Source organism: Suhomyces tanzawaensis (genome assembly GCF_001661415.1).
Source record: "Suhomyces tanzawaensis NRRL Y-17324 unplaced genomic scaffold CANTAscaffold_1, whole genome shotgun sequence".
Lineage (NCBI taxonomy): Eukaryota > Fungi > Ascomycota > Pichiomycetes > Serinales > Debaryomycetaceae > Suhomyces > Suhomyces tanzawaensis.
This window is the reverse complement of record NW_017963636.1, coordinates 1,525,003-1,552,911: the sequence shown is the minus strand read 5'-3', so window position 1 is coordinate 1,552,911 and position 27,909 is coordinate 1,525,003. Positions and strand designations below refer to the sequence as shown.

At 46.1% G+C, this 27,909-nt stretch overlaps 14 protein-coding genes and 2 non-coding genes across 16 annotated transcripts; 8 read left to right on the top strand and 8 right to left on the bottom strand.

Moving 5' to 3' along the window:
• The first annotated feature begins 315 nt into the window (after positions 1 to 315).
• On the top strand, positions 316 to 2,167 carry CANTADRAFT_131504 (diphthamide synthase). Its single transcript, XM_020206248.1, has one exon. It carries the CDS (start codon positions 731 to 733, stop codon positions 1,745 to 1,747), a length of 1,017 nt encoding a protein of 338 aa, XP_020067116.1. The 5' UTR covers positions 316 to 730; the 3' UTR covers positions 1,748 to 2,167.
• On the bottom strand, positions 402 to 584 carry CANTADRAFT_44250 (uncharacterized protein; the record flags this gene model as incomplete). The annotated part of the gene is made up of 1 exon (XM_020209076.1): positions 402 to 584. One exon carries the CDS (start codon positions 582 to 584, stop codon positions 402 to 404), a length of 183 nt encoding a protein of 60 aa, XP_020067117.1.
• Positions 1,791 to 4,139, bottom strand: VRP1 (Vrp1p). Its single transcript, XM_020206246.1, has 3 exons — positions 3,155 to 4,139; positions 2,837 to 2,927; positions 1,791 to 2,706 (listed from the first exon to the last, which is right to left on the bottom strand). Exons 1-3 carry the CDS (start codon positions 3,851 to 3,853, stop codon positions 1,835 to 1,837), a joined length of 1,662 nt encoding a protein of 553 aa, XP_020067115.1. The 5' UTR covers positions 3,854 to 4,139; the 3' UTR covers positions 1,791 to 1,834.
• Positions 4,140 to 4,426: 287 nt separating this feature from the next.
• Positions 4,427 to 5,902, bottom strand: ALG7 (UDP-N-acetylglucosamine--dolichyl-phosphate N-acetylglucosaminephosphotransferase; the record flags this gene model as incomplete). The annotated part of the gene is made up of 1 exon (XM_020208830.1): positions 4,427 to 5,902. One exon carries the CDS (start codon positions 5,900 to 5,902, stop codon positions 4,427 to 4,429), a length of 1,476 nt encoding a protein of 491 aa, XP_020067114.1.
• Positions 5,903 to 6,435: 533 nt separating this feature from the next.
• SEH1 (Seh1p) lies at positions 6,436 to 7,473 on the top strand (the record flags this gene model as incomplete). Its single annotated transcript, XM_020206464.1, has 1 exon — positions 6,436 to 7,473. The coding sequence occupies one exon, from the start codon at positions 6,436 to 6,438 to the stop codon at positions 7,471 to 7,473; it is 1,038 nt and encodes a 345-aa protein (XP_020067113.1).
• Positions 7,474 to 7,603: 130 nt separating this feature from the next.
• On the bottom strand, positions 7,604 to 9,102 carry NSA1 (ribosome biosynthesis protein). The gene has a single exon (XM_020207193.1). It carries the CDS (start codon positions 8,953 to 8,955, stop codon positions 7,681 to 7,683), a length of 1,275 nt encoding a protein of 424 aa, XP_020067112.1. The 5' UTR covers positions 8,956 to 9,102; the 3' UTR covers positions 7,604 to 7,680.
• A 581-nt stretch (positions 9,103 to 9,683) lies between these two features.
• CANTADRAFT_t36 lies at positions 9,684 to 9,757 on the top strand. Its single transcript has one exon. It is a non-coding gene; the product is annotated as a tRNA-Ile (tRNA).
• A 10-nt stretch (positions 9,758 to 9,767) lies between these two features.
• Positions 9,768 to 9,840, top strand: CANTADRAFT_t37. The gene has a single exon. It is a non-coding gene; the product is annotated as a tRNA-Ala (tRNA).
• A 73-nt stretch (positions 9,841 to 9,913) lies between these two features.
• On the top strand, positions 9,914 to 11,281 carry CANTADRAFT_87932 (uncharacterized protein; the record flags this gene model as incomplete). Its single annotated transcript, XM_020211398.1, has 1 exon — positions 9,914 to 11,281. One exon carries the CDS (start codon positions 9,914 to 9,916, stop codon positions 11,279 to 11,281), a length of 1,368 nt encoding a protein of 455 aa, XP_020067111.1.
• Positions 11,282 to 11,375: 94 nt separating this feature from the next.
• On the bottom strand, positions 11,376 to 12,331 carry CANTADRAFT_44173 (thiamine transporter; the record flags this gene model as incomplete). The annotated part of the gene is made up of 2 exons (XM_020209065.1): positions 11,376 to 12,195; positions 12,243 to 12,331. 2 exons carry the CDS (start codon positions 12,329 to 12,331, stop codon positions 11,376 to 11,378), a joined length of 909 nt encoding a protein of 302 aa, XP_020067110.1.
• Positions 12,332 to 12,361: 30 nt separating this feature from the next.
• Positions 12,362 to 13,785, top strand: CANTADRAFT_24691 (uncharacterized protein). Its single transcript, XM_020207192.1, has one exon. It carries the CDS (start codon positions 12,675 to 12,677, stop codon positions 13,647 to 13,649), a length of 975 nt encoding a protein of 324 aa, XP_020067109.1. The 5' UTR covers positions 12,362 to 12,674; the 3' UTR covers positions 13,650 to 13,785.
• Positions 13,786 to 13,881: 96 nt separating this feature from the next.
• Positions 13,882 to 17,517, bottom strand: SPF1 (ion-transporting P-type ATPase; the record flags this gene model as incomplete). Its single annotated transcript, XM_020209077.1, has 1 exon — positions 13,882 to 17,517. The coding sequence occupies one exon, from the start codon at positions 17,515 to 17,517 to the stop codon at positions 13,882 to 13,884; it is 3,636 nt and encodes a 1,211-aa protein (XP_020067108.1).
• A 1,823-nt stretch (positions 17,518 to 19,340) lies between these two features.
• CANTADRAFT_19585 (uncharacterized protein) lies at positions 19,341 to 20,462 on the top strand (the record flags this gene model as incomplete). The annotated part of the gene is made up of 1 exon (XM_020206463.1): positions 19,341 to 20,462. One exon carries the CDS (start codon positions 19,341 to 19,343, stop codon positions 20,460 to 20,462), a length of 1,122 nt encoding a protein of 373 aa, XP_020067107.1.
• A 1,057-nt stretch (positions 20,463 to 21,519) lies between these two features.
• VAS1 (valine--tRNA ligase) lies at positions 21,520 to 24,723 on the bottom strand (the record flags this gene model as incomplete). The annotated part of the gene is made up of 1 exon (XM_020209293.1): positions 21,520 to 24,723. One exon carries the CDS (start codon positions 24,721 to 24,723, stop codon positions 21,520 to 21,522), a length of 3,204 nt encoding a protein of 1,067 aa, XP_020067106.1.
• Positions 24,724 to 25,177: 454 nt separating this feature from the next.
• On the bottom strand, positions 25,178 to 26,731 carry CANTADRAFT_87926 (U4/U6-U5 snRNP complex subunit; the record flags this gene model as incomplete). Its single annotated transcript, XM_020211397.1, has 1 exon — positions 25,178 to 26,731. The coding sequence occupies one exon, from the start codon at positions 26,729 to 26,731 to the stop codon at positions 25,178 to 25,180; it is 1,554 nt and encodes a 517-aa protein (XP_020067105.1).
• A 386-nt stretch (positions 26,732 to 27,117) lies between these two features.
• Positions 27,118 to 27,887, top strand: CANTADRAFT_24689 (exosome non-catalytic core subunit). The gene has a single exon (XM_020207191.1). It carries the CDS (start codon positions 27,190 to 27,192, stop codon positions 27,853 to 27,855), a length of 666 nt encoding a protein of 221 aa, XP_020067104.1. The 5' UTR covers positions 27,118 to 27,189; the 3' UTR covers positions 27,856 to 27,887.
• The last annotated feature ends 22 nt before the right edge of the window (positions 27,888 to 27,909 follow it).

Here is a 27,909-nt window from a genome sequence, read left to right as displayed (position 1 = left end):
CGATTAAGTAAGTTAGTTGAATTATCCTCACATCACTCGAGCGTTGTATGGTTTCATACAATCACAACGTATTATAAGTTGCTTTGCTGGTACTAATACACCTACAAGCACTATTTGTATGCAAATTTTGGTATTACCGGGTTGAGGTGGTGTTGTAGTGATCAGGTCAATGACCTGGCCATTAAGGGACACTATTGTTTCCAATTATTTGGTAAATCCCCATTTCATCAGGGTGTGTCTTGATTAGACTTGTTTCATGAAGAGACTGGCTCTATTCGGAACTATCCCAGGCCATAGGCTTGCCGTAGGTCATAGAGCTCGCCAGATAGTGATGAATAAAGGCAACAGTGTACGTGGGCAAGTGTTTCTTGGCGAGAGCTAGGCGTATATCATGGCAGCTCCTAATTTTGGGTATTGTCATGCTCGTTTTCGTTCAACTTGGCCATGACCTCCTTTCTGGCCACCACTTCGTCATTGACCCTGCTGGTGACGTAGTCGCCAATAAGCGCAAACAAAAAGGTGGAGCCACCGATGTAGTATCTAGCCTTCACAGGCAAAGCATTCCATTTAGCAAACAATCCCATGGTGATGGAGTGATAACACAATCGAGTGTCTGGTTCTTATTTCACGGTACTTGTTGGGTCCGGAATTTTTCAGTCGATCAGGTGGATTTTACTGGATCTCGCACACTGACATCTCATCACCAGCTACCCCAGAGACTGACACCGCCATGCGGATTACCACCCATACAGAACTACCACCGTGCTGTGTATGTGTACACGCAGACAATTCGACTGTGTTTTTAGGCACGTACAAGCTTGAAGACGATGGCACAAGACATGGGTCCATCGATGTGATGAGGTTGGATGGAGAGACTCTTACATTGACCAGTAGATATCCTACGGAAAGTGCTGTTCTAGACATTAAATTCAGTCCCTTTGACACCAGAATGCTCGTGAGTGCTCATTCCACGGGTCTCATACGGGTGTGGAGGTACAAGGACTCCGAGCTTGTGGTGGAACAGGACCTCCAGCTCTTCGACACAGAAACCCTCGTCACTTCGTTGTTCTTTTCGCCTTCCCAGGAAGGAAAGTTGCTTGCCACCCTCACATCGGGCGAATCGGGCATTGTGGACTTGCGTACCGGCACGTACGAGCCATTTCCCACCAATCATGACCTCGAGTGCTGGACTGGAAGCTTTGGGGAATCTGGGGAGTTGGCGCACGTGACGTATACTGGGGGGGACGACGGAAAGGTGATAGCCCATGATTTGAGGACCAACGACAAAATATGGGCAACGACCATGCGCCAGCACGAGGCAGGGGTAGTGTCCATCCTATCCTCGGGGCCTCAGTGGAACTTACAGAATCCGCACCAACTATGGACTGGTTCATATGATGATAACTTACGTATATTTGATCTTAGACTCATGGACAAACTGAACCCCTCGCTTCTTCCAGGCTATATTCCCCGAGTGGCTAAACAAGAAAACCTCGGAGGTGGAGTGTGGCGATTGATACCCAGCCCCGTTGAAAACGACGATACTCTTCTTGCATGTTGCATGTACGACGGAGCTCGAATAATTGATGTGAAGCAAGACGACGATTTCGAAGTAACTAAATACTTCAAGGGTGCACATGAGAGTATGTGCTACGGGGGAAGCTGGGGTGTCTCAGGTGAATTCGTGGTGACCTGTTCGTTTTATGATAAGGTGGTCGAAGTGTGGGAACCAACCAAAGTAAATTAGCCAATAGTAACATATTTTTCTATCGTGGGTGACAGATTTTATCTGGTTTAGTGTAGTCATTCCGTACTCTTCACAACTTGGATGCTATTAATTGAATAAACTTAAATCCAAGGGGACCGAAGAGCCTCTACCACTAGGATATAATTTCTCCTTAGTACCTTCTCCAAATCTTCTTGGATGTGGCAATGCATTAGAGTTTTGAAACTTGAACCTCTTGTCTTCTATCACCACCTTGGTAGAAGAAGAAGAAGACTGCGAAGAACCATTTCTAGCATTGATAGTGTATGCCAGAGCAGAGATCTTTCTCAAAGAGCTTCCAGCATTCTGTTGCTGGTCCAATTTTGATTGTCCCGAAGGTGGTGGTGGGGGAGGAGGTGCTGTTCTCTTGGGTGGGGCAGCAGTTGGTGGGGGAGGAGGAGAGTCTGGGACAGATGGAGGAGGGGGTGGAGGAATAGATTGAGAAGGTGGAGCTGGTGGCAAAGAGTGGGAAGGTGGAGCTGGTGGAGCTGGTGGAGCTGGTGGAGTTGGTGGAGGCAGAACAGATTTAGGGGGTGCAGGTGGAAAGGAAGGAATCCGTTGTGGTGGTTGGCTTGGAGGAGCAGCAGGAATGGAAGGAGGCGCTTGAGGTGTCGATGGAACTGGAGGAGCAGGAGGAGCAGCTGCAGATGTATTTCTCGTTGGGGGCTTTATGTTAGGAAGTTGTGGAACACCCAAAGGAATCTGCGGAGGTTTAGGAGCCAGACTTGGCACTGATGGTGTCTTTTTAGGGGGGTCTTCTGTCCTCTCATCTCTTGTAGAGTGTCCATTTTTCGTACCATCGACCACAAAGGTCTCATTTCTTCTAGCGTTTATTTGTGCCAAGAATGGCAACGCTCCTCCTGCTATAGCTGGAGCCGGTGGCGCTGAACTGCTTGATTTCAGAGCACCCAAAGCCGAAGGGGCAGGAGGAGCAGGAGGAGCTGGAGGAGGAGGCGGTGGGGTTGGCGCAAAAGATCCAAAAGATGGAGGAGCTGGAGGAGCTGGAGGAGCTGGAGGAGCTGGAGGAGCTGGAGGAGGAGTAGACCCAAAAGATGGAGGAGCCGGAGGGGCTGGAGGAGCTGGAGGAGGCGCAGGAACCGATGATGTAGAACGAGGAGGCAAGGATCCAGGTACTGGTGGTGCTGGTGGTGCAGGAGGGGCGCTCGATGATGGAGTAGATTGAACTGAATCTACCACATGAGTGTTGTCCCTTTTGGCATTGATCTGGGCCAAAAATGGGAGACCCCCAGGAGGAGCAGGAGGAGCAGGAGGCGCAGAAGAAGGTGATGAAGTCGATGAAAAGGATGGTCGTCCAGACGGAGGTGGAGGTATGCCAGATGGAGGCGGAGGAGGTGGTGGGGCAGCCGCAGATGGCAATGGTGGAGGGGCTGTTGGAAGTGGTGGTGGAGCGTCAGGGACCGGTGGGGTTGTAGGGGCCGAAGAAATACCCGTCAAAGAGTGGTTCTTCAAATGTGACGACTTTTTAGGTCTATTTGGGGGCATTTTTGGAGCAGCCTTGCCTGCTGCAGGGGAAGGAGTGGTTGGAGGAGGTACTGGTGCTGAAGATGGTGGAGCTGGCGGAGCTGGAGGAGCCGGAGGAACTGCTGATGGTATTGGGGGGCCCAGAGGTGTCGCTTTTCTAGCAGAGGGCCTTGCCAGGGGCATTGCTGGGGCTACAGGGGGCACCAGAGCAGCCTGGATTCCCCCTGAGCCGGGAACTTTTGGAGCTGAGCTTGGAACAACGCCAGCTCTGTTGTCTTTGACATGTTTCAACTTGGGTATGCCTCCAGCAAAGATATCTCCCAATTGGGGTGCTCCGTTAGGAATTGCGGGCGCTGACGGAGCAGACGATCCTCCAGATCCAAGAGATGGCCCAGAAGGTGCCGAAGTTGAGATAGACGTCTTGGAATCGAGCATGGGTTTGGATTTGTCCACGGTGACTGCCTTCTTAAGGGAGGTACCTTGTCTGATGCTGAGAAGCAATGCATCTCGTCCTGGCGGAGGGGCAGGTGGAGGAGACGAGGACGCGAAGGAGCTGGGGGGCGGAGGCCCTGGGGGAGGGGGTGGAGGTGGTGGTGGGCCTGCCATGGTGGTGAATGATGGAGATCAGAGAAGTTATGGTGTAGCAAATGAGTAGGAGTAGTCACGTGTTTAGTTGGGGAAATGACTGTAGGTGGACACAGCCTCCTGGAGACGGAAGATTGGTCCTTCGAAAATGTATTGTGGTAGATATGGCAATAGAGGCGTTCCAGTAGAGTATTATTAGTATGTGTTTTTAGTATTTGTTGCTTTAATATTACTTTGCTGAATTGATATTGCATCAATAAATAGTATCAAATCCCATATGGGTAGGAAAAATAATATTAGTATGTACAGTGAGCGGAGTCGGAGGCAGAATTAAATTATTCTAACGGAAGGCGAACAGCCTGCTTCTCGTAGTAAACGAATTGACAACATTTAATATTCACATAATAAACCAAGTGAAATAGTTTCAGCAATATGACTTTCCTGTCTTTCCACTCCAGTGAAGCCGGCAATAGTTCATTCAAATTTCTGCACTCTATTAGGGGTAGGATTGTGACCTATTCTCTTGCAGTAACTGCTAAATCGGGGGTTAGTAGTTACAATTCGCTTCCTCTCGCATGGAGCGTGGCGGTTCATTTACTTGACTCCCCAGCTCAAGTTATCGTAGCCAAACAACCATGGGCCCACAGTGTGTCTGACTGCAATCATGGAGAACCCGACCAAGAGTTGTACTCCCAAGATCAAGAGACACAACGAGTCTTCTCTCATTGGACCGAACCACACCAAAAAGAGATTGATAATCGTCATGTTGGAAAACTTCACGATCTGTCCCTCATTTCCTCTCTCAATTTTAATCAACTTCAACTTCTCCAAGATGTTAAGCAAGAGTCTTGGAACTGGACCTTGCTTTTTCAACTCGCCAAAACTAGGGTACATCAAGCCGTCCTTCAAGTTGAATCTTGGGAGTCTGTGTCTAGGACATGGGATGACACCGAATATTTGTGGAGCCGAGTAGATGAAGTTGAGGATCTGAGGCAATAAGAAAATCAATAATGTCTTCGAAAAGTGTCCTAAAATACCCACAATTGCAAACACCATACCACTGAAGTAACAATAGGTATCTCCGACAAAAACTCTAGCAGGAAACCAATTGTATTGAAGCAACCCTAAGGAAACGCCAATGAACGGAATAATGAAGATAACTGAGAATAAGTGGCTGTCATAGGCAGCTTGTGACACATTGGAGGAGAACAAGTAGCAGAAGTCGTTTGTCAAGAAAATGATTGCGAGAACCACCGATTGGCCAACTTCAAGGCCGTTGATCCCAGCCAAAATATTGATGGAATTGGGCGAAAAGATTGACACCGCAGACATGTAGAAGTAGTAGAATATACCCAAATCAAGCAACTTGGGCGAATTTTCAGGAATGACATAGTCCGTGGGAAGCGAGCTAAAAGACAAACCAGTGACAGAGGTGACCACATGGTTGCCCAATCTAATGAAGAAGTTGAGAAACTCCAACGCCTGTTCTCCACCTTTGAGGTCGGTCAAAAACGATGGGATCACCACGGAAGTTACACTGAAATCAACGTAGTAGACAATCAACAACGGCAAGGAGGCCACGGCTGGCAAGAAGAACTTGTGTCTCCATCTGATGTCAAACAAGTCGTCGAAGAGCCCCAAAAGTGTGGTGGACTGAAGACACAACACCGCACTCAAATACTCGGCAAGTTTGTTGTGAGGGAACAACTGACTCTTGGTGGACTCGTACTGGGTTGTGTAGGTGTTCAGCATGCTTTGATCGTTGGACAAGGCACTGAAGGACACGAGGTACTTGAAGAAAATGAACGGAATGAGACTGAACATGATGAAAAGGTACGTCACAGCACTGACAATGCCCATTGACTCAGGGAGCTCCCGCACGGGCGGCGGCTTGGACATGTCTTTGCCCTTGAGCCCAATGCCTTTGAAGGGTTCTGAGAGTCTGGGGATGAGGGTGATGGTGGTGACATAGCCTATGATACTGAAGCAGACTGCCGTCTGGAGAGGGTTGTTGGGGTGAACGAAGGCTAGCGCTCCCCCAAACACCGCGAGTCTGATGTACTTGTTCATGGCGTGGAGGCGTCAATTGGGTGGCAGTGGTGATGGTTGTATTGGCAGATGTGTCCTAAGCGAGACGTGGAGGACTGCATCCAGAACGTGTCGCGATAGTGCGATATGAGACATTTACCAGGTGACTGATAGCTGAGAAGTGACAGAAAGCATCGGTGGGACAGCTAATTCACGTGCACCTACATAGCCCAGCGACATACCATCATTTGCACCTGCGATTGACGTTCTTTATTCAGAACTTACACGGCAGAGGCTGATAAAAACTGCTGGTACCACTTGACCTGCTGCTAGACTCGAAGACACTTTGAAGTTGGACGTTGATCAGCCCAATTCTTCAATAATCCCCCCGAATAGAACAGCTACCTCAAGGACAGATCCCTTCGCTACTATTGAATTGAACAGACACGTCCAGGCCATACCCTCTCTGGTACTTTACTATTGTTTGAATAAATACGTTCAGACTACACCTAAGCAAGAATTGTGGTGATATAGCTTGCCCCCACTCCCAATCCCATTCCAGACCACCTTACACCATGAAACCGTTTATAACCGGCCACGAGGAACTCATCCACGATATAAGGTACGACTTCTATGGCAAGCACATCGCCACGGCCTCCTCGGACCAGCACATCAAGGTGTTCGACCTCGACACCTCCACATCCACCTGGGTCCTCAACGACCTGTGGAAAGCCCATGATTCGTCGATAACAAAGGTCCTGTGGGCCCACCCAGAGTTTTCCAGCTCCAAGATCCTAGCCTCGTGCTCATTTGACCGCACAGTCAAGATATGGCAAGAGCAGCCCGATGAGCTTCATGGTTCAGGTAGAAGGTGGATAAAATTGGCCACATTGGCCATCGAATCTTTTGGGCCCATCTACGACGTTGTATTTGCTCCTAATCACTTAGGTCTCAAGTTGGGATGCGTAGGATCTGATGGGATCTTCAGAATCTATGAATCTTTGGAGCCAGGTGATCTTACCAATTGGGCATTGACCACAGAGTTGCCAATATTGTACCTGCAATTGCCTGCAAAGAGCTTACAGAGTAGCTTTGCTATTGAATGGTGTCCGGCAAAGTTCAGTCAAACTGAAAAGTTTATCGTCATCGCTTTGGATCAAGGCTTCATCTATGGCACAGTCCCAAACAATCAAAATTCTATAGAGGAGGCTGGCGATGCAGAAGAGGTAGGAAATAAGGGTGACAACAAGTACTCAAAGTTGGGAAACTTGCCTGAACATAATGGTTTGATTAGATCGGTCAGTTGGGCACCCTCGATGGGAAGAAACTATCATTTGATTGCAACAGGTTGTAAAGATGGATATGTGAGAATTTTCAAGGGAATTGAGCTTCCAGGAGGAGAATTGAAGGTGGAGACTTTGGCCAAATTAAACGATCACAAGCTGGAGGTTTGGAGAGTCTCGTGGAACTTGACCGGAACGATTCTCTCATCTGCTGGCGATGACGGAAAAATCAGGTTATGGAAGTGTAATTATTTGAACGAGTGGAAATGTATGAGCGTGATCAACACTGACAATAGATCAGTGAATAGGGTAGAGGAACCCAAGCCATGATCATTTTTTCATAGATGGTACAGGTTCAGCCTTTTTTGGCAGAAATCTCGTGCCTTATTTTCCAAGTATAGACTTATCCGCTTTAACATGAGGCAAAATTCAAACTACATAACTAATGGATTAAAAACCTTGGACCTTTAATGACCTACTCATCTACAATGTATTATTTTATCGAACATTTTTGTAATTCGTAGAACGACTATAGGCTTACCTTTTGCTCTTCTTTTCATCCAACTTGCTCCACATTTCTTCCTCATCACTTTCTTCCGCTTTTTCGATATCTCTTCTTCTTTTTCTCTGGATGGTAATCTTCTTTTCAGCACCTTCTTCAACCTCTTCTTCCTCATCTTCAAGATCATCTACTAATACTGACAGCACTTCGACACCAAGATACACCTTGGCCAAGATATCTCTTGTTTCAATATCAAAAACTCTGAGGTATCTGTCCAAACCTCCAGCAACAAGAACCTCATCTTCAGCATTTTCGAGGGCATGAGTGGCACCGGTGTTTCCTCCTTGAGAAAACTTACCCAAGAGCTTAAGTACTGGTCTGACCACATCACCAGCAGAAGCTGAATGAATCTTCAGGGCCTTCTCATCCTCCTTGATCAACGAGTATTTACCAATCAAGTTATGGACATCAGTGACAATTACAGATTCCTGTTGTTCGTCCCCAAAAGTCATAGCCACAATTGCTTTTTCACAAATCTTATAGTCCTTGACAGGTCTTCTTCCATGAGTGGTATCATAGATTCTCAATTGTCCATACCTGGTGCTGGTGAGAACTTTGTATGCGTCTGGAGTAGGAGCATCTTTCAAGAATAAAATGTTGCTGATCCACACAGGTACTCGTAAGTCAAGATGGTCATTTTTGACATTCTTAGCATTAAAGAGTACCTTTGGCTTGAACTCGACCTTGTCATTAAACATCAAGCCGGTGGCAGGCTGCTCGTATAATTTGATAATTTGTAAGTCGTTTTCTTGTCCTCCATAAGCGAATACTCCTTCCACGTTGGGATTGGCTACAAATGCATTGATCGATTTCGTGGAAGGTAAGGTGACTGGAATTGGAGCGTAATCAAACTCGTCACCCTGGAAATGGATGATGAAGACCTTGCTGGACTCAAATGCAATGAGGATACTATCCAAAGGACTGAGTTTAATAAGGGAAACTGGTTTGTCTTTCTGATCAACATCCAACTTGTATGTGTGCAAAAGGCTATATTTCTCTTCCTCTGGGGTCTCCTCTTCGTTAACTAAGTCATATATCGACACTTCACCTCCAACTCTAGCTCCTATCAAGTATGTGGATTGGAAGTTTACCAATTTGGTTATCTTGTTTCTGAAACTATTGCCGGTATCGACTCGATAGTTTTTTATTGATTTGGGCTGAACCGCATCCTGCTTCGAGGTGTCTGTACCTCTGCTGCAAATGACCTCCTTCAACGAGCCTGTATCGTCAGCTGCAACTATGAACTTCATTGCAATGAGTATAGTGGTGGAGTAGGTGATGCCAGAGATGAGATGGAAATTTGAGGCGCACGACCACTCAGGCCCGCGATTGGTTTGGGGCAACAAGCATCTCACAACACCGAATTAGACTCCTCGAAGGGCCAGTTACCCCACGACATGGCACTAGAAGGGAATATTACATGCTTGGGTACACCTTTTCAATTTGGGTTGTGTCAATTTCCGCATATTTGTATTCTGATGGAATCTTCTTTGGTTGAATTCTCCAGGATTAACCTGATAATAGGTTCTGTAGACTGTTGTAGTTTGTAAATCAGGTCAATTCAGATATTATCAAATCCATAGCCTTCCATATTATACTTTTGACCATCCGTTTCTCGGATTTTATCAAATAGAAAGTTGAGTGCTATACTGGTGGTAAGGATTCCGAATAATTTTGAGTCCTAGTATAGATAGAGGAGTAAAAAATTAGGGACCTCACAACTGATTGACCACCATCGATTAGAATAAGTGCCGCACAAACCAACCATCTTTTATCCTACTAGATTTGGAGAATTTTAGTTTCCAGTTTTATCTTTTTTTTTTTTAATGGAAAGTATATCCAACAAGAAAGATAAGCTTTCAGCTCCGTGATTAAACGTTTGTAAATACTCTAAACGTCCTGACTAAAACGTTTTGCAAAAATCACGTGATACTCAACTGGGTGAGAAGCTACTAATCTTTTCAAACCACAAGAAACAGGTCCCTTGGCCCAGTTGGTTAAGGCGCGGTGCTAATAACGCCGAGATCAGCAGTTCGATCCTGCTAGGGACCACTTCTTGAACGGGCGTGTGGCGTAGTTGGTAGCGCGTTCGCTTAGCATGCGAAAGGTCTCCGGTTCGACTCCGGACTCGTCCATTTTTTTCAAATATTTTTATGCTAAGGACCCCACATTCTGATAAGAACTGTCGCTTTCACTATTTCGACGGATATGGCAACCTCCGTCTCATATCGCAATGGATTGACTCATTATCTGGAGGGAATATCACCTACTTCTTCCGCAATGCCTATAGATGCCACATACAAGGCCATTGATTGGACCATTCAAAGGCAAGCGGTGCTTGAACAGTACATCAAGGTTTATTTATCCAAGTTGGTAGACCCTTCTCGCTTCTACAAAGACTTGGATTGGAAGTATATCTCTAGAAGTTTGGACTTGGACGACCATCAATATGTGCTCTTGAAGATCGATGAACTATTAGACGATTATTTGTATGGAATCCAAGGTGTTGCTCCTGTCATCTGGAAAAGCAACGACAACTCACTTTTCCAGCAAGTCAATCAACTGATCGATGCACTAGGGTTAGAGAAAGATAGACAAGTCGTACAGAGCAAGCCACCCAGAGTCACGACTGCCCGTCCCAAAGAAGTACGATCCATTCACAGTCCTCCTACGAACCCCCTGAGGAAAGAGAGGCGTTCTTCACTTGAGTTACTCCCTAGACCAACAGGGTTCAAAAATGGTGCCAGCCTTTCTAAAGGAGATGCTAGCATGACAAAACCGGCAGAAACCAGTACTTCCAATATCAATGTCATCACACGTGCTGAGGTTAACTATAGACCCGCTGAAACTTCCAAAAAACAGCCACAGGTACTCAATAGATTCAAAGGTGTCCAGAATAGGTTGATGTTGCTTGGGAAGAAAAAGGAACCGAAGCTTCCCCCAACTCCCCAGCTTCCTAACTCGCCCAATAGTCCTCGAGAGATTCCGAACTTCGGCGAGCTAGCACTGACTGAGAGAAACCGGAGACGGCTGTCTGTGGTGGGGATGAATTTACCGATGTATATCAGAAAACAGCTTCAGGAAGAAGTCATTGACGGATCGGCAGTAATAGACGTTCAGGATTCGAGAATAGACAAGCCAAAGGATATACAAGAAAATATCAACCACATGCCTGTTCTCACGGCATCGCCAGTCATCGACGAAAGAGCACCAAGAGAAATAGCCACGAAGGACTCTTCAAACGAATCATCGAAGGACAGAAGTCCCAAGAAAAACACCCGCTTGCAGAATCTCTTATCTAATTCCCAGTCGCTCTACTCCCACGCAAAGGATGTTTCAGAAAGTGCAGACAATGGTAATGTAGAGGACGAGTCGGAAGAGGAAGATAAGGAGTATATTCTGCCCAATCTGTTAACTCGATTCTATGGAGCACAGCTTGAGGACAGCGATAGCAATGACGAGGTTCTACGGGCTCTAGACGAGGATGACGTGGATTTCGTAAATGTGAACGAAAGTTATGACGAGTTCGGAGTCGTCCCAGAAGACCAAGATGACGACTATTTGTTCAAGGTATAGTACAAGGTACGAATTACATGGCTATATGAGATGCTAATCCATACAAAAGCTAGTAGGAGGATAATAGAAGCCTGAGAATGCTAATTAGTGCTGTCTAGTTTAGTTGTTCCTGGGACTCAGACTTGATGTAGCGCAAGGCATACTCATAGGTAAACAAAGATACCGCACTGGTGGGGGCTGTCTTCAATATGCTGACCCCAAAACCTTTGTACAACCCGTACAAACCTTCATTGACAATGATTTGGCCTGTTAGTTTGAATGCAGAAATAGGGGCAGTTTTTTTGGTGATGGAATACATTTGGGTCCTCTTTCGTATTGTGTCGAGAGGAAACGTCAACCCCTTGGAGGTGGCACCTGCGGCAAACCCGCAGATACCTTCGATGAATGGAATATTGTTGAATTCCTTGGAGAAATCTCTGGCCAATTCGTATGCCCAGAACATCAACCCCGAGGTGGCAGCTACCGAGAGCATGGCTGGTCGTATGCCTGCGAAGAAACCCACTAACCCGTCCTTTCTGTAGATTCCCGCAATGGTGGTAGTCATCGAAAGAAGTTCCTTGTTGGAGTTAGCTACCAATCTCGTTCTCAATAGATCAAATGGATAAGTTCCAAGGGTGCTCATGATCCCCGTTCCGATCCCAACCACCAACGAGTGGCTAGAGGCACTCAAGTTGTAGCTGTACTGGTTCTCTACCTGGCTCAACGCCCTGCTGAGCACCGAGTAACTGGTGAACTGGATGCCTCCGTAGAGTATGTACATGATTTCGGCAGGAACATTCCCTTTCCAGAGGGCGACCACACCTTCATTTCGAATGAGGTTCTTGAGGACCGTGTGGACCTTGGGACGACTGGCAAACGTTCGTTCCTGGAGCTGGAGCCTTATCTTAAGCGTATCCAATGGGGCGGTCACTGCTCTAAATGTTAGCGTGTTTCGAAGTCCGAAAAACTGTGGCATGCTTACCTTGCTATGGCTCCTGACAAAGAGCCCGCCATGAGGGCCTCATAAGGGGAAACGTCCGCTCCTTTTCGTAGATGGTCCTTCGATGACATGTGGTGGAATATTAGAATCAGACAGAAAGCCTCTTCGCCTAAGATGCAAAATGACTTTCCTGAATAGATGAGTGTGCAGGAGATATACCATCGAGTCGCGTCTCATCTCGGACCTAGCTACCTCATACACCTTCTGTCGTGTGCCATATACAGGGCCCTATTCACCAGATCTTAGGAGAGGATCACCACCATCCTTCCATCTCGTTATTGAGCTCGTAAGCGTTCACCACTGGGCTCTCATATCCATAATCAGTTCCACATCGCCTTTCATCACTACTGGGCTCTTACATCCTCAAACCAGCAGATCAGCATTGTCTCCTATCACCACTGTACACAATTCACCATGGACAAAATACCCAACCACCCAACCATCTCTAGCAGCCATTTTATGGACTTGCACAGAAAATTCTGTGCCATTGACAACACTCTCACTCTCCACTACACTGCCCACAACGTCGATCCACTCTTAGTGAAGATCTTAGACTCTTCCGCTACATTGGCACAGTGCAGAATCCAAGTCCTGGATGTAGAGATTATTCTCCTTATAAATCCAGAGATATTCTCGATCTACAAGACTGGTTCCAACAATTACGACTATACTAAGATTTTCATCAAGTTCCCCAGCAATTTCAACCAGGGCATGATCCAGACCAGGAAAGAGGCATTTGCTAAGGATATCGAAAACTGGATTCTCCAGAATAAGGACACCCAGACATTTTTTCCTAAAGGCATTCCGGAGATACTCAAACAAAAAGAACAGAAACAAGAAGTTAATGGACGCCAACTGCCAAACCGGATCACTAAAATTACGAGAAAGTCATCTCTAGCGGATCTAAAGAACGACTCTTCTAAATTCAAATTTCAAGAACGTATAGAATTAATAGAGCAACAAAAGAGCAACGGTATGAGCTTGTTGGAGAGAATAAAATTGAAGGAAAAGCTCCGGAAAGAACAACTCGAAAGGGAAAATGGTTCAAATACACCTGAAGTCCAATACGAAAAATACTTGGTCGGTAAGTTTCCCCAAATATATGATATGGTGTACCATATGAGTAATACTAATAGAGGGCCAGGGGAAGCGGTGCGAACATTCTCATGTCAGAAATTATGTGCAACAATCGTGAACAGTCATGACTACCCTTTAAATAAGAAAGAAGTTGAGGATGCTATAAAGCTTATGAGCAAGAAACTCGGTGACAAGTTTGTTGTGTTGGAAAGGGGTGGTGTGACTGTGTTGAAGGTTGGAATACTTAGCAGAGAAGACGATTTGAAAGTTTTGGCTTCCGATGGGGAAAGTATTTCTTCGGCCAAAAACTAATTGTTCATTCACTGGTGAAAGAACATTAGAAATAAGTTTGTAAATAGCACTCGGAATGCACTATTCGTACGATGAACAATCAAATTTGCCAATGACGATGAACTTGAGGCAATCGCCCATTAAAAATCGCTTGTCAATTCCAGTACAGTTTGTTCTCAGTTACTTGTCTATTATATACAATTCTATAAGATTGATACTTTCACGGCTAAGCCCATTCTTGAAATGGTTGTACTTAATCGTCTCTCAAAGCAATATCAGCTGGGGCTGAGTTCATGAAGAAATGCTTCAAGGTCAATTCAATAGCCCAAGTAACACCCAAGTCGGCCAAAATACAACCAGTTAATTTGGTCTTGAAGGTGACGTCCATTGGAACAAACTTCATTGCTTCATTCAATTCAGGCATGAATTCAGTGGATCCAGCGAGGGCCAAACCGGCAACACCAATCAAACCGTAGAACATACCCTTGTTGTCTCTGATGCTTTCTCTGAATGGTAAACCTTGGTAATTGACGGCAAAAGTAGAGACTTGTTGCGCCAACTGTAACAAAAACATACCAGTATTCAATAAGGATGGTTCAAAAGTCTTTTCCAAGTCAACTTGAGCTTCTCTTGGTTCCAAGATGTAGATTTCACGGGTGATGTAGATCAAAGTGATAATATGAACAGCAAATTGTCCCAAGATAGATCCCATAATGTACTTATTGAAAATTCCATCTTGTGGTCTTTCCTTGGACAACTTTTCAACAGGCTTACCACGCGAAATGGACAAGAAACAGACAGACAACAAAAGTCCAGAAACAGTAGCTTGTCCATCACCAAACTTGATACCGGCGAGGTACAAGACAGAAAGAGAATAAGCAGAAATCAAACAGTTCAAGGCCAAAATCTTGTACATTTGAATGGTAGAGACTAATGCACAACGACCTTGACGGATAATGTGAGTCACAGTAGCAACACTTGCCAACTTGGAGGTAAATGGAGCAGCAACAGAGGCATCACCTAACTTCAAAACTGGAGCTTCATCTTCACCTTCGGCCTCGTTCAAAGCACTCAAAAATGTGTCTGCAATTTGTGCTTGCGCATTGTTCTTGGTGTCACTGGAGATACCTCCAGCACGGTTGGCAGCAACAACAGCGTCTCTCATTTCCTTAGTGATCTCAATACCCTTCTTTTCCATTGCTTCTAAGTACTTTGGATTAGAGGGTCCTGGTGGATAAAGATGAGCAATAACTTCAGGCACTGGTGGGGGTGGTCTGTTCCAATTGATAAAGAGTTGAACTTGTTTTTCATAAACCTTTTGTTGGATTTCAATCTTTTTGTTCTCAGCAATCTTCTTCATACCTTCTTCAGTACCATTCAATAAAGCGACACCAATATGGGCTTGCTTCAAAGCACCAACATCGTTAGTACCATCACCACACATCAAAGTATTGTAACCAGCTTCCTTCAAGGATGTCAAGATGAATTCCTTTTGGGAAGGAGAGACTCTTGCGTAAACCCAAGTGTGCTTCAATAATTCCAAGATTTGGTCATGTTCACTTAAGTAGTTCAAAGCATAACCAGTGATACAAACGTCGAATTTCTTGAATAACTCAGAGTTGATTCTGTCAGAAGATTTGAATGGAATGATGACAGATTCATCAACATTTCTCCAGACTAAGTTTTCTTCTTCAGTGACTTCATGGTGATCTTCAGGGGCATCCAAAATTAAAACGTCCTTGGTAGTAATAACAACTTCCTTAGCAACGTGACAAGCAGTCAATGGATTGTCACCAGTAATCATGACCGAACGGTGGGAAGACTCATTCAACATCTTGATAGTTTCAATGGCATCAGGCTTCAAAGGACAGTGGAAAACAATAAAACCAGCAAAGTGTAATTTGGATTCGATTTCTTCTCTCTTAACCTTGGTAACGTTAACATTGGAATCCAAGTACTTGTAGGCCAATGCTAAAACACGGGAACCAGCTCTAGTGAACGACTTGTAAATTTCTTCGTAGTTTTCTGGAGCATCAACAATCATGGTACGGATGGTTTCTGGTGCACCTTTGGCAGCGACAAAGTTTTTGCCAGGCAAGGTGCTGATAGAGGAAATAGCAGAGGACCTCTTTAAGGCAGAAGAGAATTGAAAACGACGTAAAATCTTAATCTTTTCACTCTTGCCCTTACAAATTTCTCTTTCAACAATGTCCTTAGAACCAACGTTCCACTTGGCAGCCTTCAAAGTAGCTTGTTCCATTGGATCACCAACAATTTCACCATCATCCAACTTGACTAAAGCATGTGCAGATCCCAAAACATAAGAAGTGGTTTGAGGAGCTTCTTCACATTTGAACAAATGGTGGATGTCATCATTCTTGAAACCAGCCAAACCTTCAAAAACCAAATCCTCAGCAGTCAAAGTACCAGTCTTATCGAAACAACAGACATCAATTCTACCTGCCAATGGGATTCTAAATGGTTCAGTACAGAAAATGAAGTACTTTTGCAAGGAAGAAATAGAGGCGTTGACGGCCATGGTCAACTCCATTGGCAATTCAGGTGGAACAACAGAAGTAATAACAATGATACAATCCAAGATTAACTTAGATTGGATTCTTCCCATCTTGGTACCTTCAACCCAGACGTACCAGGAGGCAGCAATGGCGAAAACCAACAAGAATAAAATGAAGAAGAAAGCTTCCTTGTTACCAACTTCAACTCTCTCACTGGAGAAGATCATCATACGGACCAAAGAACCCTGGGAAGTTTCGAAACCAGTCTTAGAGACGATAGCAAAGGCACCGTTGTCTGGAGCAAGTGGGATAATTGGGTTTTCTGGCTTAGTAACTTGTAAAGCCATAGTACCACCGTGCAAGATAGAGTTCTTGTCCATACCTTCAGCTTGTAATTCTTCGTGACCAGGTCTCAACTTGATCGATTCTTTAAGCAAAGGAGTAGATTCACCCGACAACATAGCTTCGTTTACAATAGCAGAACCGTCCACCAAAAGCAAGTCACATGGAAGAGCGAACTCTTCTTGAGTTCTGGTAATGGAAACCAAATCACCTGGTAACAACTCGGTGGTTTGCAATTGCTTCCACTTACCATCTCTGTGAACATAGATTGGGTATGGTTTGATACCCATGCTTTGGAACTCGGACATAGTGGTTCTTCTTTGGAACACGGTCATCATTTCGAAGGAAACAGTGGAGAAAAGGGAGAACAACGAGTAGTACCATTGCTCATCCATGCACCAAAGAGCCACCGAGAAAAGCTGGAAAACAAAGAAGGGCGCAACAGCATGCTCCTTGAACAATTCCAAGAAGGTAGGAATTGGAATGTCAAACTTGTTGGCACCGTAGTTTCTGATGTCCTTTTCCAAGTCGCCGGACAACCCCTTGGAGTTCTGGAAGGTGCTGAGAGGCGGGTTCGAATCAAAGAAGAATTCAGGAGGGGAGAATTTCTGGGAGTCAGTGTGGAACAAGTGTCTTCTCTTTTGGTACAAGAAGCTGACTTGCTTTTCGCCGTCATGGAAGGTTTCACGGTTGATTTTGCAAATGGAGCCCACGCCGCAGTTGGGGGCAGGAGTGATCTTGATGTGGGAGGCTTCAGCAATGGTCTTGACAGGGGAGTAGTTGAAGCTGGCATCGACGTTGAGGTTCCAGTGGGGCATCAACCAGAACAACAAGTTGAACGAGATGATGGCCATGAGATACACGAAGGTCCATTCCGATCCGCCAATGTACTTATCGTACCTATTGATGTACACCTCGGCAAAGATAGGGTAGATGATGGTGAACGGCCAGACATATGGTCTTAGGAGGAACGTTTTTGGCACTAGCAACTCTGCAGCCAACACAGAGGGGTTGTTGACGATTTCTGACATCGTGCTAACTTACCTGTAGTAGTGGTAATCTTTCGAAAAGAAGTTGGGAGAATTGATCAACTTTTTTCAGTGGCGACGAGGGCGGGTGAGAAGCCGTACACGAGAGAGTAGCGAGAAAGGAGTGTACAGAGAGGAATTGACGATTCAAAGAGTTGCTACATGTACTTGGGGGGAACGGTCTGACCAGTGGGTTGGTCTTTGGCCGTATTTACGGGCTGATTCGGGCCTGTTCTGTTGGCCCTGATAAGCCATGGTTGGGTTGGTTTGCCTGTTCACGACTATCGCGTGGAAATTAGTGCGCGTGTCCCCAGATGGTGGGCGTAGTGGGACAGCTGGTGATGTGGGTCTGCTGGGGAGATAACGAGATATGGTGGTCAAGGTTACTCGGACAAGTGGCTTGAAAAGATGCGGGCCAGAGAATCTATAGCGGGCCATTGCAAATCTCCCCGTAGTGATAATGCTAAACTCGTTAGCGTGGGGCAGTCTGGTGTCGCTGAGTATCGCATTAAAATTGTTGGCTTGAGAAATCAGTAAATTTTATTACTTTGAAGTATTATTTTCATCTAGTTGAGTATATTCAATCGTTCCTCTGCAATGCGCAAGTTTTATCTCCTCTTCAGAAGGATGATGGAATTTTTAATGATTCTCTCGTCTGATGGTTCTCAAAACTCGTTCTTGGTAGCGATGCCACGCCTTAGTGCAGAGTAGCCATTGATTTATTCACTGAAATTCTAGCTGAGCCAAATTTATCGTTCAGTAGTTATCGTGGAGCGATCTGGCGTCCATTTCACTCCTAGTTCGCCTCTATGTTCATACCAGAGCCGCATGCCAACGACACACAGACACCATGCACGTGACCACAGATGGGTGCAAAATGTCCCTACAAGACATACAAATCTCCCAACAACAAAGTGTAATATGTGTGGAGCACGGAGTGAACTCTCCTCACAGATTGACCGTGAAAGCAACGTTTCTCCTGTTACTGTTTTCTTCTACCAAGAGAAACTGTGAAGATGAGATACTAGCTACTTGAGAGCCCATGCATTCGCCATTCACGGTGACAAACAAGAAAGTGAAAGCGACTGGTTGTTGTAGGAGCTGAGGAGCGGAAAGTCTCCTATAATGATGACCGATGTCGCTACCAGAGGTGTTGGTACGTACACCATTTTTTTAATTATTGGGTTTCGAGAGATGTTTTTGTAGTCGTACCGAGGTCCCTCAAAATATACTCCAATACCGAAAATTAGAAAGTAGACCAGCGGCACCCCGGTGCCAATCAAATCAGTCCTTTCGTTGAGCACTTAAGCGAGACTGGTACAACCTACCGACAACCGGCTTATTAATTCAAAATTCACTAGACGCAAATTTTCTTGCCTGCCCGTAGGGATCTCGGTACCTCTAGCCATTTTGAGATTCAAGTAGGCAACTTGATACTTTGCACCCCGAAGATGCACCTAGCCCAGTTACCGCCAGTAGCCGGAGTCACACCACGGAACACGGTAACCTTACTAATCGGCAGGATTCAGCAGATTGTAGGCCAGTATCGTGGACGATGTACCCAGACTATAGACCAGTATCGTGGGCGATATTCCCAGAAAGGTTTTCTGTTTCTCGAGATTCTCCGACCGACCCCATTTGATCTTGCTTCAGTTTGGCACCTCGGAGTTCATTCCCCATTTGATGCTCGAACTGCATGGCAAAACCGTCACCAAACTGTGGCGCGAAGCGCACATGACATCTAATGATTAATCTAATTGTGTGTTAGCAAAGGCACCTTTTATAAAGGCGCTGGATCTCGATGAATTGACAGTGTCCACCCAACCATGTCCTTCACGGAAATCCCCATCATCGACTTGAGTCTAGCATTTGACCCTAGCACCAAGCCCCAATTCCTCCTTGATCTTCGCCACGCTATCATCAATATCGGCTTTCTCTTGCTCAAGAACTACGAATCCCTAGGCCCGGATGACGAGACCCTAGCCAATGTCAAGCACCAGGCGCAGGATTTCTTTGCGTTGCCAGACGCAGTCAAGTTGGGCTGCGAAATGATCCATAGTCCTCACTTTTTGGGTTACACAAGATTGGCTAACGAGGTCACAGCCTCGCATACCGATTGGAGGGAGCAGATCGACTTGGCCACTGAATTGCCAGCTCCAGGCTCAGATGAGCCCATCTATCGCAACATCGAGGGCCCCAACTTGTGGCCTGACGCCGAGGCCATCCCTAACTTCCGGCCAGTGATCCTGGACTACATCCACAAAATGACCCGTCTCAGCACGGTGTTTAGGGGATTGGTGATGGAGTCTATCGGGTTGAGTAGCGACATTTTGGACGGATACTTCAAGCCAAACCAGCAGTGTAAGATGAAGCTCGTGGCCTACCCCGACTCGAGCGCGTTGCAAGGCAAGAAGTCGGTCACACTCAATGACACCAGCGCCACCAATCAGGGCGTGGGGCCTCACAGAGACTCCGACTTGTTAACGTACATCTACCAGGCCACAAACCACACCGACTCGCTCCAGGTGCAAAACTTCCAGGGCCAGTGGATCACGGTGCCCAACGTGCCGAGGACATTGGTGGTCAATGCAGGCCAGACTCTCGAGGCCATCACCCAAGGGGTGTGTAAGGCTACCATTCACCGGGTGTTGACCCCCAAGCCAGGAAGTGGCACCCGGATCTCGGTGCCATTCTTCCTGACCATCGACTTGGACTCCTACAAGTCTACCCTCGAGCACATTCCAGCCGAGATCATTGCCTTGAAGGAGGTTCGTGACGGCAAAATCAAGGATTGGGCGGTGGACGTGGGGTTCCAGTTCCAGCCTGACGTGTCGAAGGAGCCAGTGGGCTACGCGGTATTTAGAAACAGGATCAAGTCCCACCACGACGTGGCCCAGCGGTGGTACCCAGAGATCTACAAGCAGGTGATGTCTGAGTACACCCATTGAGGGATACATGAGGCGTTGGTGTGGGAGTAGCATGGGGTTGGTGTTCGAGCACTACTGAGCTGGTACTGAAACCATTGGCGTACGAGTAGCATCTAGGAGTGCATTTATAAGAGACTCCCAAAATCGTAATAGTTTATTATTTGGGGAGTAAGACACCACCCCAACATCAGTACTTCTCAATTAATGATAGCACGACCTGGGCTACACTGTTCAAGTAGTTTGTTTATTCGCACATACACGGCTAGTTGTCAGACTTGGATTCCTCCGAGTCCTTGGAGTCCTTGGAGTCCTTGGATTCAGAGCTCTTCTTCTGGTGGTTCTTCTGGACTTCGCCGTAGGCAGCCTGGGCCTTGTCCATGAAGCTACCCTTGCTGTCGGTCTTGCTGAACTCGTTGTAGACGATCTTGGCGTCGTCAGCGTACTGTTCGTAGCCGGCGTTGCTGCTGCCACCTTCCTTGTTGCCACCTTGTTGGTTGAGGAGGCTTTGGCCTTGCTTTAATAAATCGTCGAATCCCATTGTGTCAAAAAATGTAGTGGTGGCGACAATTGTCCGGGTCTGTCTCCTTTTATACTGTTGAGCGGGCCAAAGGTGGCGCTTCCCGATTGTTTGAATTTCACCGATCTAGTGGGCGCCATGTGCATACGTCTGCATCAACGTTGGACGCCGGGGCACCTAGCTGCAGAGCGCTGGAACGGTGGACTCGTGTGAGACAAAGCGGAGGCTGATTTGGGCGCTACTACTGCCAGTTCCGGGATATGCCACGAGCCATTGGCCAAGACGTGGCCAAAACAGGGCCGGGCAATCGCTGATGGTGAGTCGTTTCAGGGGCATGTACCGCGTCGGGACAGATCTTCTGCGGCACTGTTCGATGCGGAGCGCGCAGCCATTCCGACGTCATGCTGCGCCGCCCACGCGATTGGTCCGCTACACTCGTCTAGGTTATATACATTAACAATACTTACGCGTGGAAGAGGCACTCCGTCACTGCTTCATCTGCAAACGGAAGGATCTAGCTTCAATATGAACTCCAGAATCGCTTGCCCAATTTCAGCAGCCTTAGAGCTTCAACTTCTCCAAAATGGCAATGGTCTGCTCGTAGCCTTCGATCTCAGCAGTGAACTTCTCCAATCTCTTGTAGGCACTCTCCTTGGCACTCTCCTTGGTCTTGTCGGTGAACTTGCTGATACCCTCGTTGGTCTTGTCGGCAAACTCTCTGGCAGCACCCAACTTCTTTTGCACCTTGGCGATTTCGGCATCCAAGTCGATCTGGCCCTTCACCAACACGTGAACCGTGCAGTCGGCACCGATGGCCTGGAGAGCACATCCCGAAGGAACGTCCTTGGCATCCTTGACCACGGTGATCTTCTCCACACCCTTGATCAACGACACAATGGAGTCCTGTTGGGCACTGGCAATGGCGAACATGTCGTCGTTGGCAGACTCCACGTACACCTGGCCGTTCTTGATGATGTTGTACTGGGCCAACAACGATCTGGCACCCTTGGTGATCTCCAACACCAATTCATAGGCGTCGTGGGCCTTGACATCGTCAAAGTCGGCCGAGTACTCAGGGTACTTGGCCACCACGATGGAGGGAGTGGTCTCGCCCTCACGACGTGGCAATCTCTGCCACATCTCCTCGGTGACGAAAGGCATGTATGGGTGGATCATTCTCAACGCAGAGTCGATACAGGTGTACAAGGTGTCCTTGGCTGACTGCTGCTGTTCGGGAGTACCGTCTTGGATCAAGCTCTTGGAGTTCTCGATGTACACATCACACAATTCGTACCAGAAGTTGTAGATGTGGTTGGTGGACTCGCCAAACTCACGGCTGTCCAAGGTGTCTGCCGCGTTCTTAGCAGCGTGGGTCAACTTGTGCAAGATCCACTTCTCGACCAACGACTCCTTGCCGGTTCTGGCAGAAGTTTGGGGTGGCTTGTAGTCCTCGCCCAATCTACCCAACACGAACTTGGTGGCCTGGTAGATCTTGTTACAGAACTTTCTGTAGCCCTCGACTCTCATGATGTCCAAGTTGATGTCTCTACCACCAGTACTGTAAGCACATAAGGCAAATCTCAAAGCGTCGGAACCACACTCTGGAATACCGTTAGGGTAGGATGCCTTCTGGCCCTCGACAGCCTTGGTCAACTCTCTAGGGTCCAAGTTACCCACCTTTAACTTGTCGTGCAATCCTTGCAATGGAATACCAGCAATCACGTCCAATGGATCAACGACATTACCCAACGACTTGGACATCTTACGGCCTTGGGCATCACGCACCAAAGAGTGACAGAAAACCTCCTTGAATGGCACTTGTCCGGTATGCTTCACCCCCAACAAGATCATTCTAGTGACCCAGAAGAACAAAATATCCCATCCGGTTTCCAACAACGAGAATGGTCCGAACAACTCCAAGTCCTTGGCATTCTTGTTTGGCCATCCTAAGGTGGCAATTGGCCACAAAGCAGAGGAGAACCAGGTATCCAAAACGTCCTCATCTTGCTCAAGAGTAAACTTGGCGTTAGGGAACTTCTTGTCGGCCTTGGCTTGGGCCTCTTCCAAGTTTCTACCAGCAACCCAGTAGTCGTTGTCCAACTTGTCGTGTTCTTCGACACCGTCGAGCTTGACGAAGTAGACGGGACATCTGTGGCCCCACCACAATTGTCTCGAAATACACCAATCTTGGATGTTTTCTAACCAGTGGAAGTATTCGGATTCAGAAGTCTTGGGAATGATCTTGATATCACCTCTCTTCACAACCTCGATGGCCTCCTTGGCCATGTCGCTCTGCTTGACCCACCATTGTGGCTTCAACAAAGGTTCGATGATATCACCAGATCTGGAACACACTGGAATGGCCATCTCATTGTCCTTTTGGTCAACGAAAAGTCCCTTCTCCTTCAATTGTTCGATGACCTTGACTCTAGCATCGAATCTCTTCATGCCAGCCCATTCAGGACCACAGGTTTCGTTCAAATAACCATCATCAGTATAGATGTTGATGACTTCCAAGTTGTTTCTCTTACCGGTGGCATGATCGTTTTGGTCATGACCTGGGGTGATTTTGACAGCACCAGTACCGAATTCCATATCAACAGCTTCGGCATCGGTGACAATTGGTAACTTTCTGTCCAAGAATGGATGGAGGACGTATTTGCCGTGTAAGTGCTTGTATCTAGCATCATCAGGGTGAACTGCAACACCTGTGTCACCAAAGATGGTTTCAGGTCTGGTAGTAGCGACAGTCAACTTCTCATCGGAGCCTTCGACTGGGTAAGAGAACGAGGTCAAAACACCGAACTCGACCTTCTTGTCGTAGTTTGGAACGTCCAACAAGGTTCTACCGCTGATGTTCTTGTTGTCAACTTCTAAGTTGGAAATGGCGGTGTTCAACTTGACAGACCAGTTGACCAATCTGGAGGCTCTGTAAATAGTACCATCTTCGTGCAACTTGACAAAGTTCTCGATCACAGCAGGGTTGTATTCATCACTCAAGGTGAAGGCTTCTCTGCTCCAATCGTAGGAGGCACCCAACTTCTTGACTTGACCCTTAATTCTGTTGTGGTATTCTTCTTTCCATTCCCAGACCTTCTCAATGAACTTTTCACGGCCATAGTCATGTCTGGTCTTCTTCTCTTGGGCCCACACTTGCTTTTCAACCACCGATTGGGTAGCGATACCAGCGTGATCGAAACCAGGCAAGAACAAGGTGGTCTTACCCTTCATTCTGTTGTATCTGATCAAGGCATCTTGGATGGCAATAGTCAAAGCATGTCCGATGTGCAAAGCACCGGTGACGTTAGGTGGAGGAGCAGGAATAGAGAAAACACCCTCTGGCTTGACCTTACCGTCCTTGGTTAACTCTGGCTTGAAGAACCCTTGGGACTCCCACCAGGCGTACCACGAGCTTTCCACGTTCTTTGGGTTGTAGGCCTTGAAGGCTGGGTCTTCCAAAGAGACTAACACTTTCTTTTCACCTGGCTTAGTCTCGTCAATGAATTCTGGGACTGGCTCGGCAACCTTCTTTTCCTTCTTTGGCTTCTTTGGTTGTTCAGTCTTGGCCTTGTCGGCTTGAGCAGCCTTCTTGGCGTTGAACTTGGCCAATTTTTCAGCCTTCTTACGTTCTTTTTCTAATTCTTTTGCGGTCTTTGGTGGGGCTCCTTCAGCTGGGGCGCCAGCAGCTGGTGCGGCTGGAGCTGGGGCCTGGGAGGCTGCTGGAGCTGCACCGGTTGGCTTTCCTGAAGACTCTGGGTTACTCATTCTATACCGAATTTGGATACACGGACGAAAATTAGTTGGAATTCTTCGAAGTAGTAACCTATTTAAATTCATACAAGAGTCAACTCTTGGTTGAAATTTTCTAAAAATTTTGAGTCACATTTTTGTGTTCTTGCTTACGTAACTCACATGAGTTTTAGATCTTCACAGGGTTTAGCCTACAAAAAGGGTTGGTGAGTCATAGGGTGTGGCTCTCGTGTATAAAGAGTATGACTTGTATGGTTCCATTTTAGCTAAGAGCAAGCCTGGTAAGTGACTCAAATCCTTATCTAGAAAAGGGCAGTAGTACTATGCGTATAATGCTCTGACTCACTTTTGCGACTTTGTTTCTAATTCAAGTAGAATATGTTCTATAAGCCTTTTGATCCAAGATCAAAAAAATAGAACACGGAATCATAAATTTGTTTCCTGGGTTGCCTTGTGGCGTAGGCGTGAATTATTCTAGTTTTTGTTTTTTTGAGTCAGTGGCTTCAGTAGCTTCAGGCTTTCGTTTCAACAATCCAGTAAACCATTTCTCTGTGTTTGTTTTTGACTCTATAGCCTTGGGGGTGCTTGCAGGCAAGAGGATAGAATTAAAATCGTCAAGGTGGTTATTGCTCTGATTGTGGTTCTGTTTCAGTACTCTACTTGCCATGGCCTTGGTCATTCTTGCATTCGTATTTGTGTTGATTTTGATCTGTCCAATTCTCCCACCACCACTCCGACTCATCCCCATTCCAATCTCTTCGCCAAATGCATCCATGACTGTATCTTCCTCTTTACCAAATTCCATTTTATTCTGGGCTTTACGCAATTCGGACATTTGGGTTCTTTCCTTCATCTTTCGGAATCTTTTACCACCTCTCTTCTTGGATTTTTGTTCTTTTGGTATTGGCAACGCTTTATCTGGTTGCTGTTCAGGAGGTGTCAACAACTTATCTATTTTCTGGGAAATTTCTTGTAGGTAACCCCTTCCAATCTCTCCACCAGGTTTGGAATTGGAGAGATCTATTCTTGCTGCCAAAATAACTTTTCCACTTATAATTCTAAGGACTGATCGCACGATATCTTCAGGCAAAAATTTGATGAGATCCGAGTGGTACAAGTAACCTGCTTGTCTGTATCTAGCTCTTGTTTTGGACTGGGATGATAAGTCTTTCACACCAAGCGATGGCAAGTTGCAAGACGGCGTGAGTGCTAGCTGTCTGAGTGAACCAGTGGCAATTAGCAATTGTGAGGTAGTAATAGGTCCGATAATTGCACTGATATTAGGAGCAAATTTGGCTAATTTTTCAGTTATGAAAGTAGATAGTTCATTTAAAATAGCATCAAGCTCCATTAGAATCCCACAGCACGATAAAATTTTACCTAAATCTTCCTCGTCCAATGTAAATTGCTGCCGTACTTGCTGGATCGCGGCCATGATGATCACCAAGACCTTTTCGTTCGACACCAATAGTTTGAGCTTGTCCTCGTGTTGTCTAATATTGGCCAAGTCTTGTCGTATAATTGTAACAATTCTTGCGTAGTCCACTGGATTCAAGACCAACGACTCCAACTCTGGAAAAACTGATTTGTATTGGATCTTCACCAATGTATGAAAGACCTCGATGTCCTGATTTATCAACGTCGAGATTTCATTCACTGCCAACAAGAACTTGTATTCTTCAGTTTGGTTTTCTTCGTTCACGAATGATAAGAGTTCAGCATAGTCCGAGTCCTGCTGATCCGAGTACTTGGCAATGCGTGCCTTGAGATCAGGTATCAAAGGGTAAACTCGAGAAAACTTGTAGAAGTCAGTAACTCCCAGAGTGCCTGAACCCTCGAGGATAGCCTGGAGTCGACTATCTATTAAGTTTGTTTCAAGAAGTTGTTTGAGTCTAGCTTCAAAAGAAAGGGTATCGTCCGAGGATTGGTTAAGAGGTTGTTGGACCTCCGATTCTTGGACTAATTCTTCTTCGCTTTCGGAACTGTCGAAGTCATCTGCCAATTCTTTTGCATAGTCTTCCATATCGATAAGTAGTAGTGGAAGAGTGGAAGTCACTTTGTAAGTTCAACCTTCACGTGACACGAGATGACCAGGGTAGTGCAGCTCCATCAAAGCATTTTGCAGCTATAGAGAACAGACTAAAAAGACATCGAAACAAGTACATTCTGAAACACGACGCTTAGAGCCATATTCAGGTTGTATGGGCGGAATTTTGAGCTTTTATACAATGAACTCAAGCATTGATAGTACCAAGAGTGACCCAAAAGTTGTGCTAATAGCTTCAACTTGCTTCAATTTCAATTAGCTCTAGGCATAAATATCCCTACTGCTATAAATCATTTTTAACTTGCTTCATCCCCCTGCTATACTACCGTCAGCCGCTTAAATGCCCTCCTCTACTATACTCTTCTCGAAACAGCGTGCCACGTGACTGCGCATCTAAGTGATTTTCTCAGTAATGGATTTCCACATTAACCATCATGTCACATCAAGTTGAAACAGGTGTACTCAGCAGGTCGGATGGGTCTGCCCAGCTTACCATAGGCTCCACAAAAGTCATCACCTCCGTTAATGGTCCAACGGAACCAAAAGCAAGACAAGAGTTACCCAACCTTGCAAGTTTAGAAATAGTCATCAGACCAGCACAAGGTCTTCCGACCACGAGAGAAAAACTCTTGGAAGACAAGCTCAGATCCTTGCTACAAACCATAATCATCAGATATAAGTATCCAAGACAGCTAATCCAGATTGTTGTCCAATTTCTTTCCAGTGAAGGTAAATCTAATGTGTTTACCAATAATGAACTAAGCGCTGCCATAAACTGTGCTTTTTATGCCTTGATAGATGCAAACATAGCCTTAAATTACTCCTTTGCAGCTGTTTCTGTTTCTCTTAACGAAGGCAAATATCTCAAGGACCCAGCATGGAAACAATTAAGTGAAAGCGACTCCCATCATGTCATTTGCTTCAGCATTCAGGACGGCAAGGCTGAAAAGCTCTTGTTGCTTGAAAGTCAGGGTGATTTCAGTGAGGAGGAGGTCTTTGACACTATAGCAAAGAGTGTTGCTGAGTGTGAAAAAGTTCACCAGGACCAACGTAAATTTATCGGTGAAAAGATAGATAGAGATTTTATCTGGAAGGCATAAATGCGCTAGCGCATCAACAATAAACTCATCACGATTTGATGGCATTCAAAAATT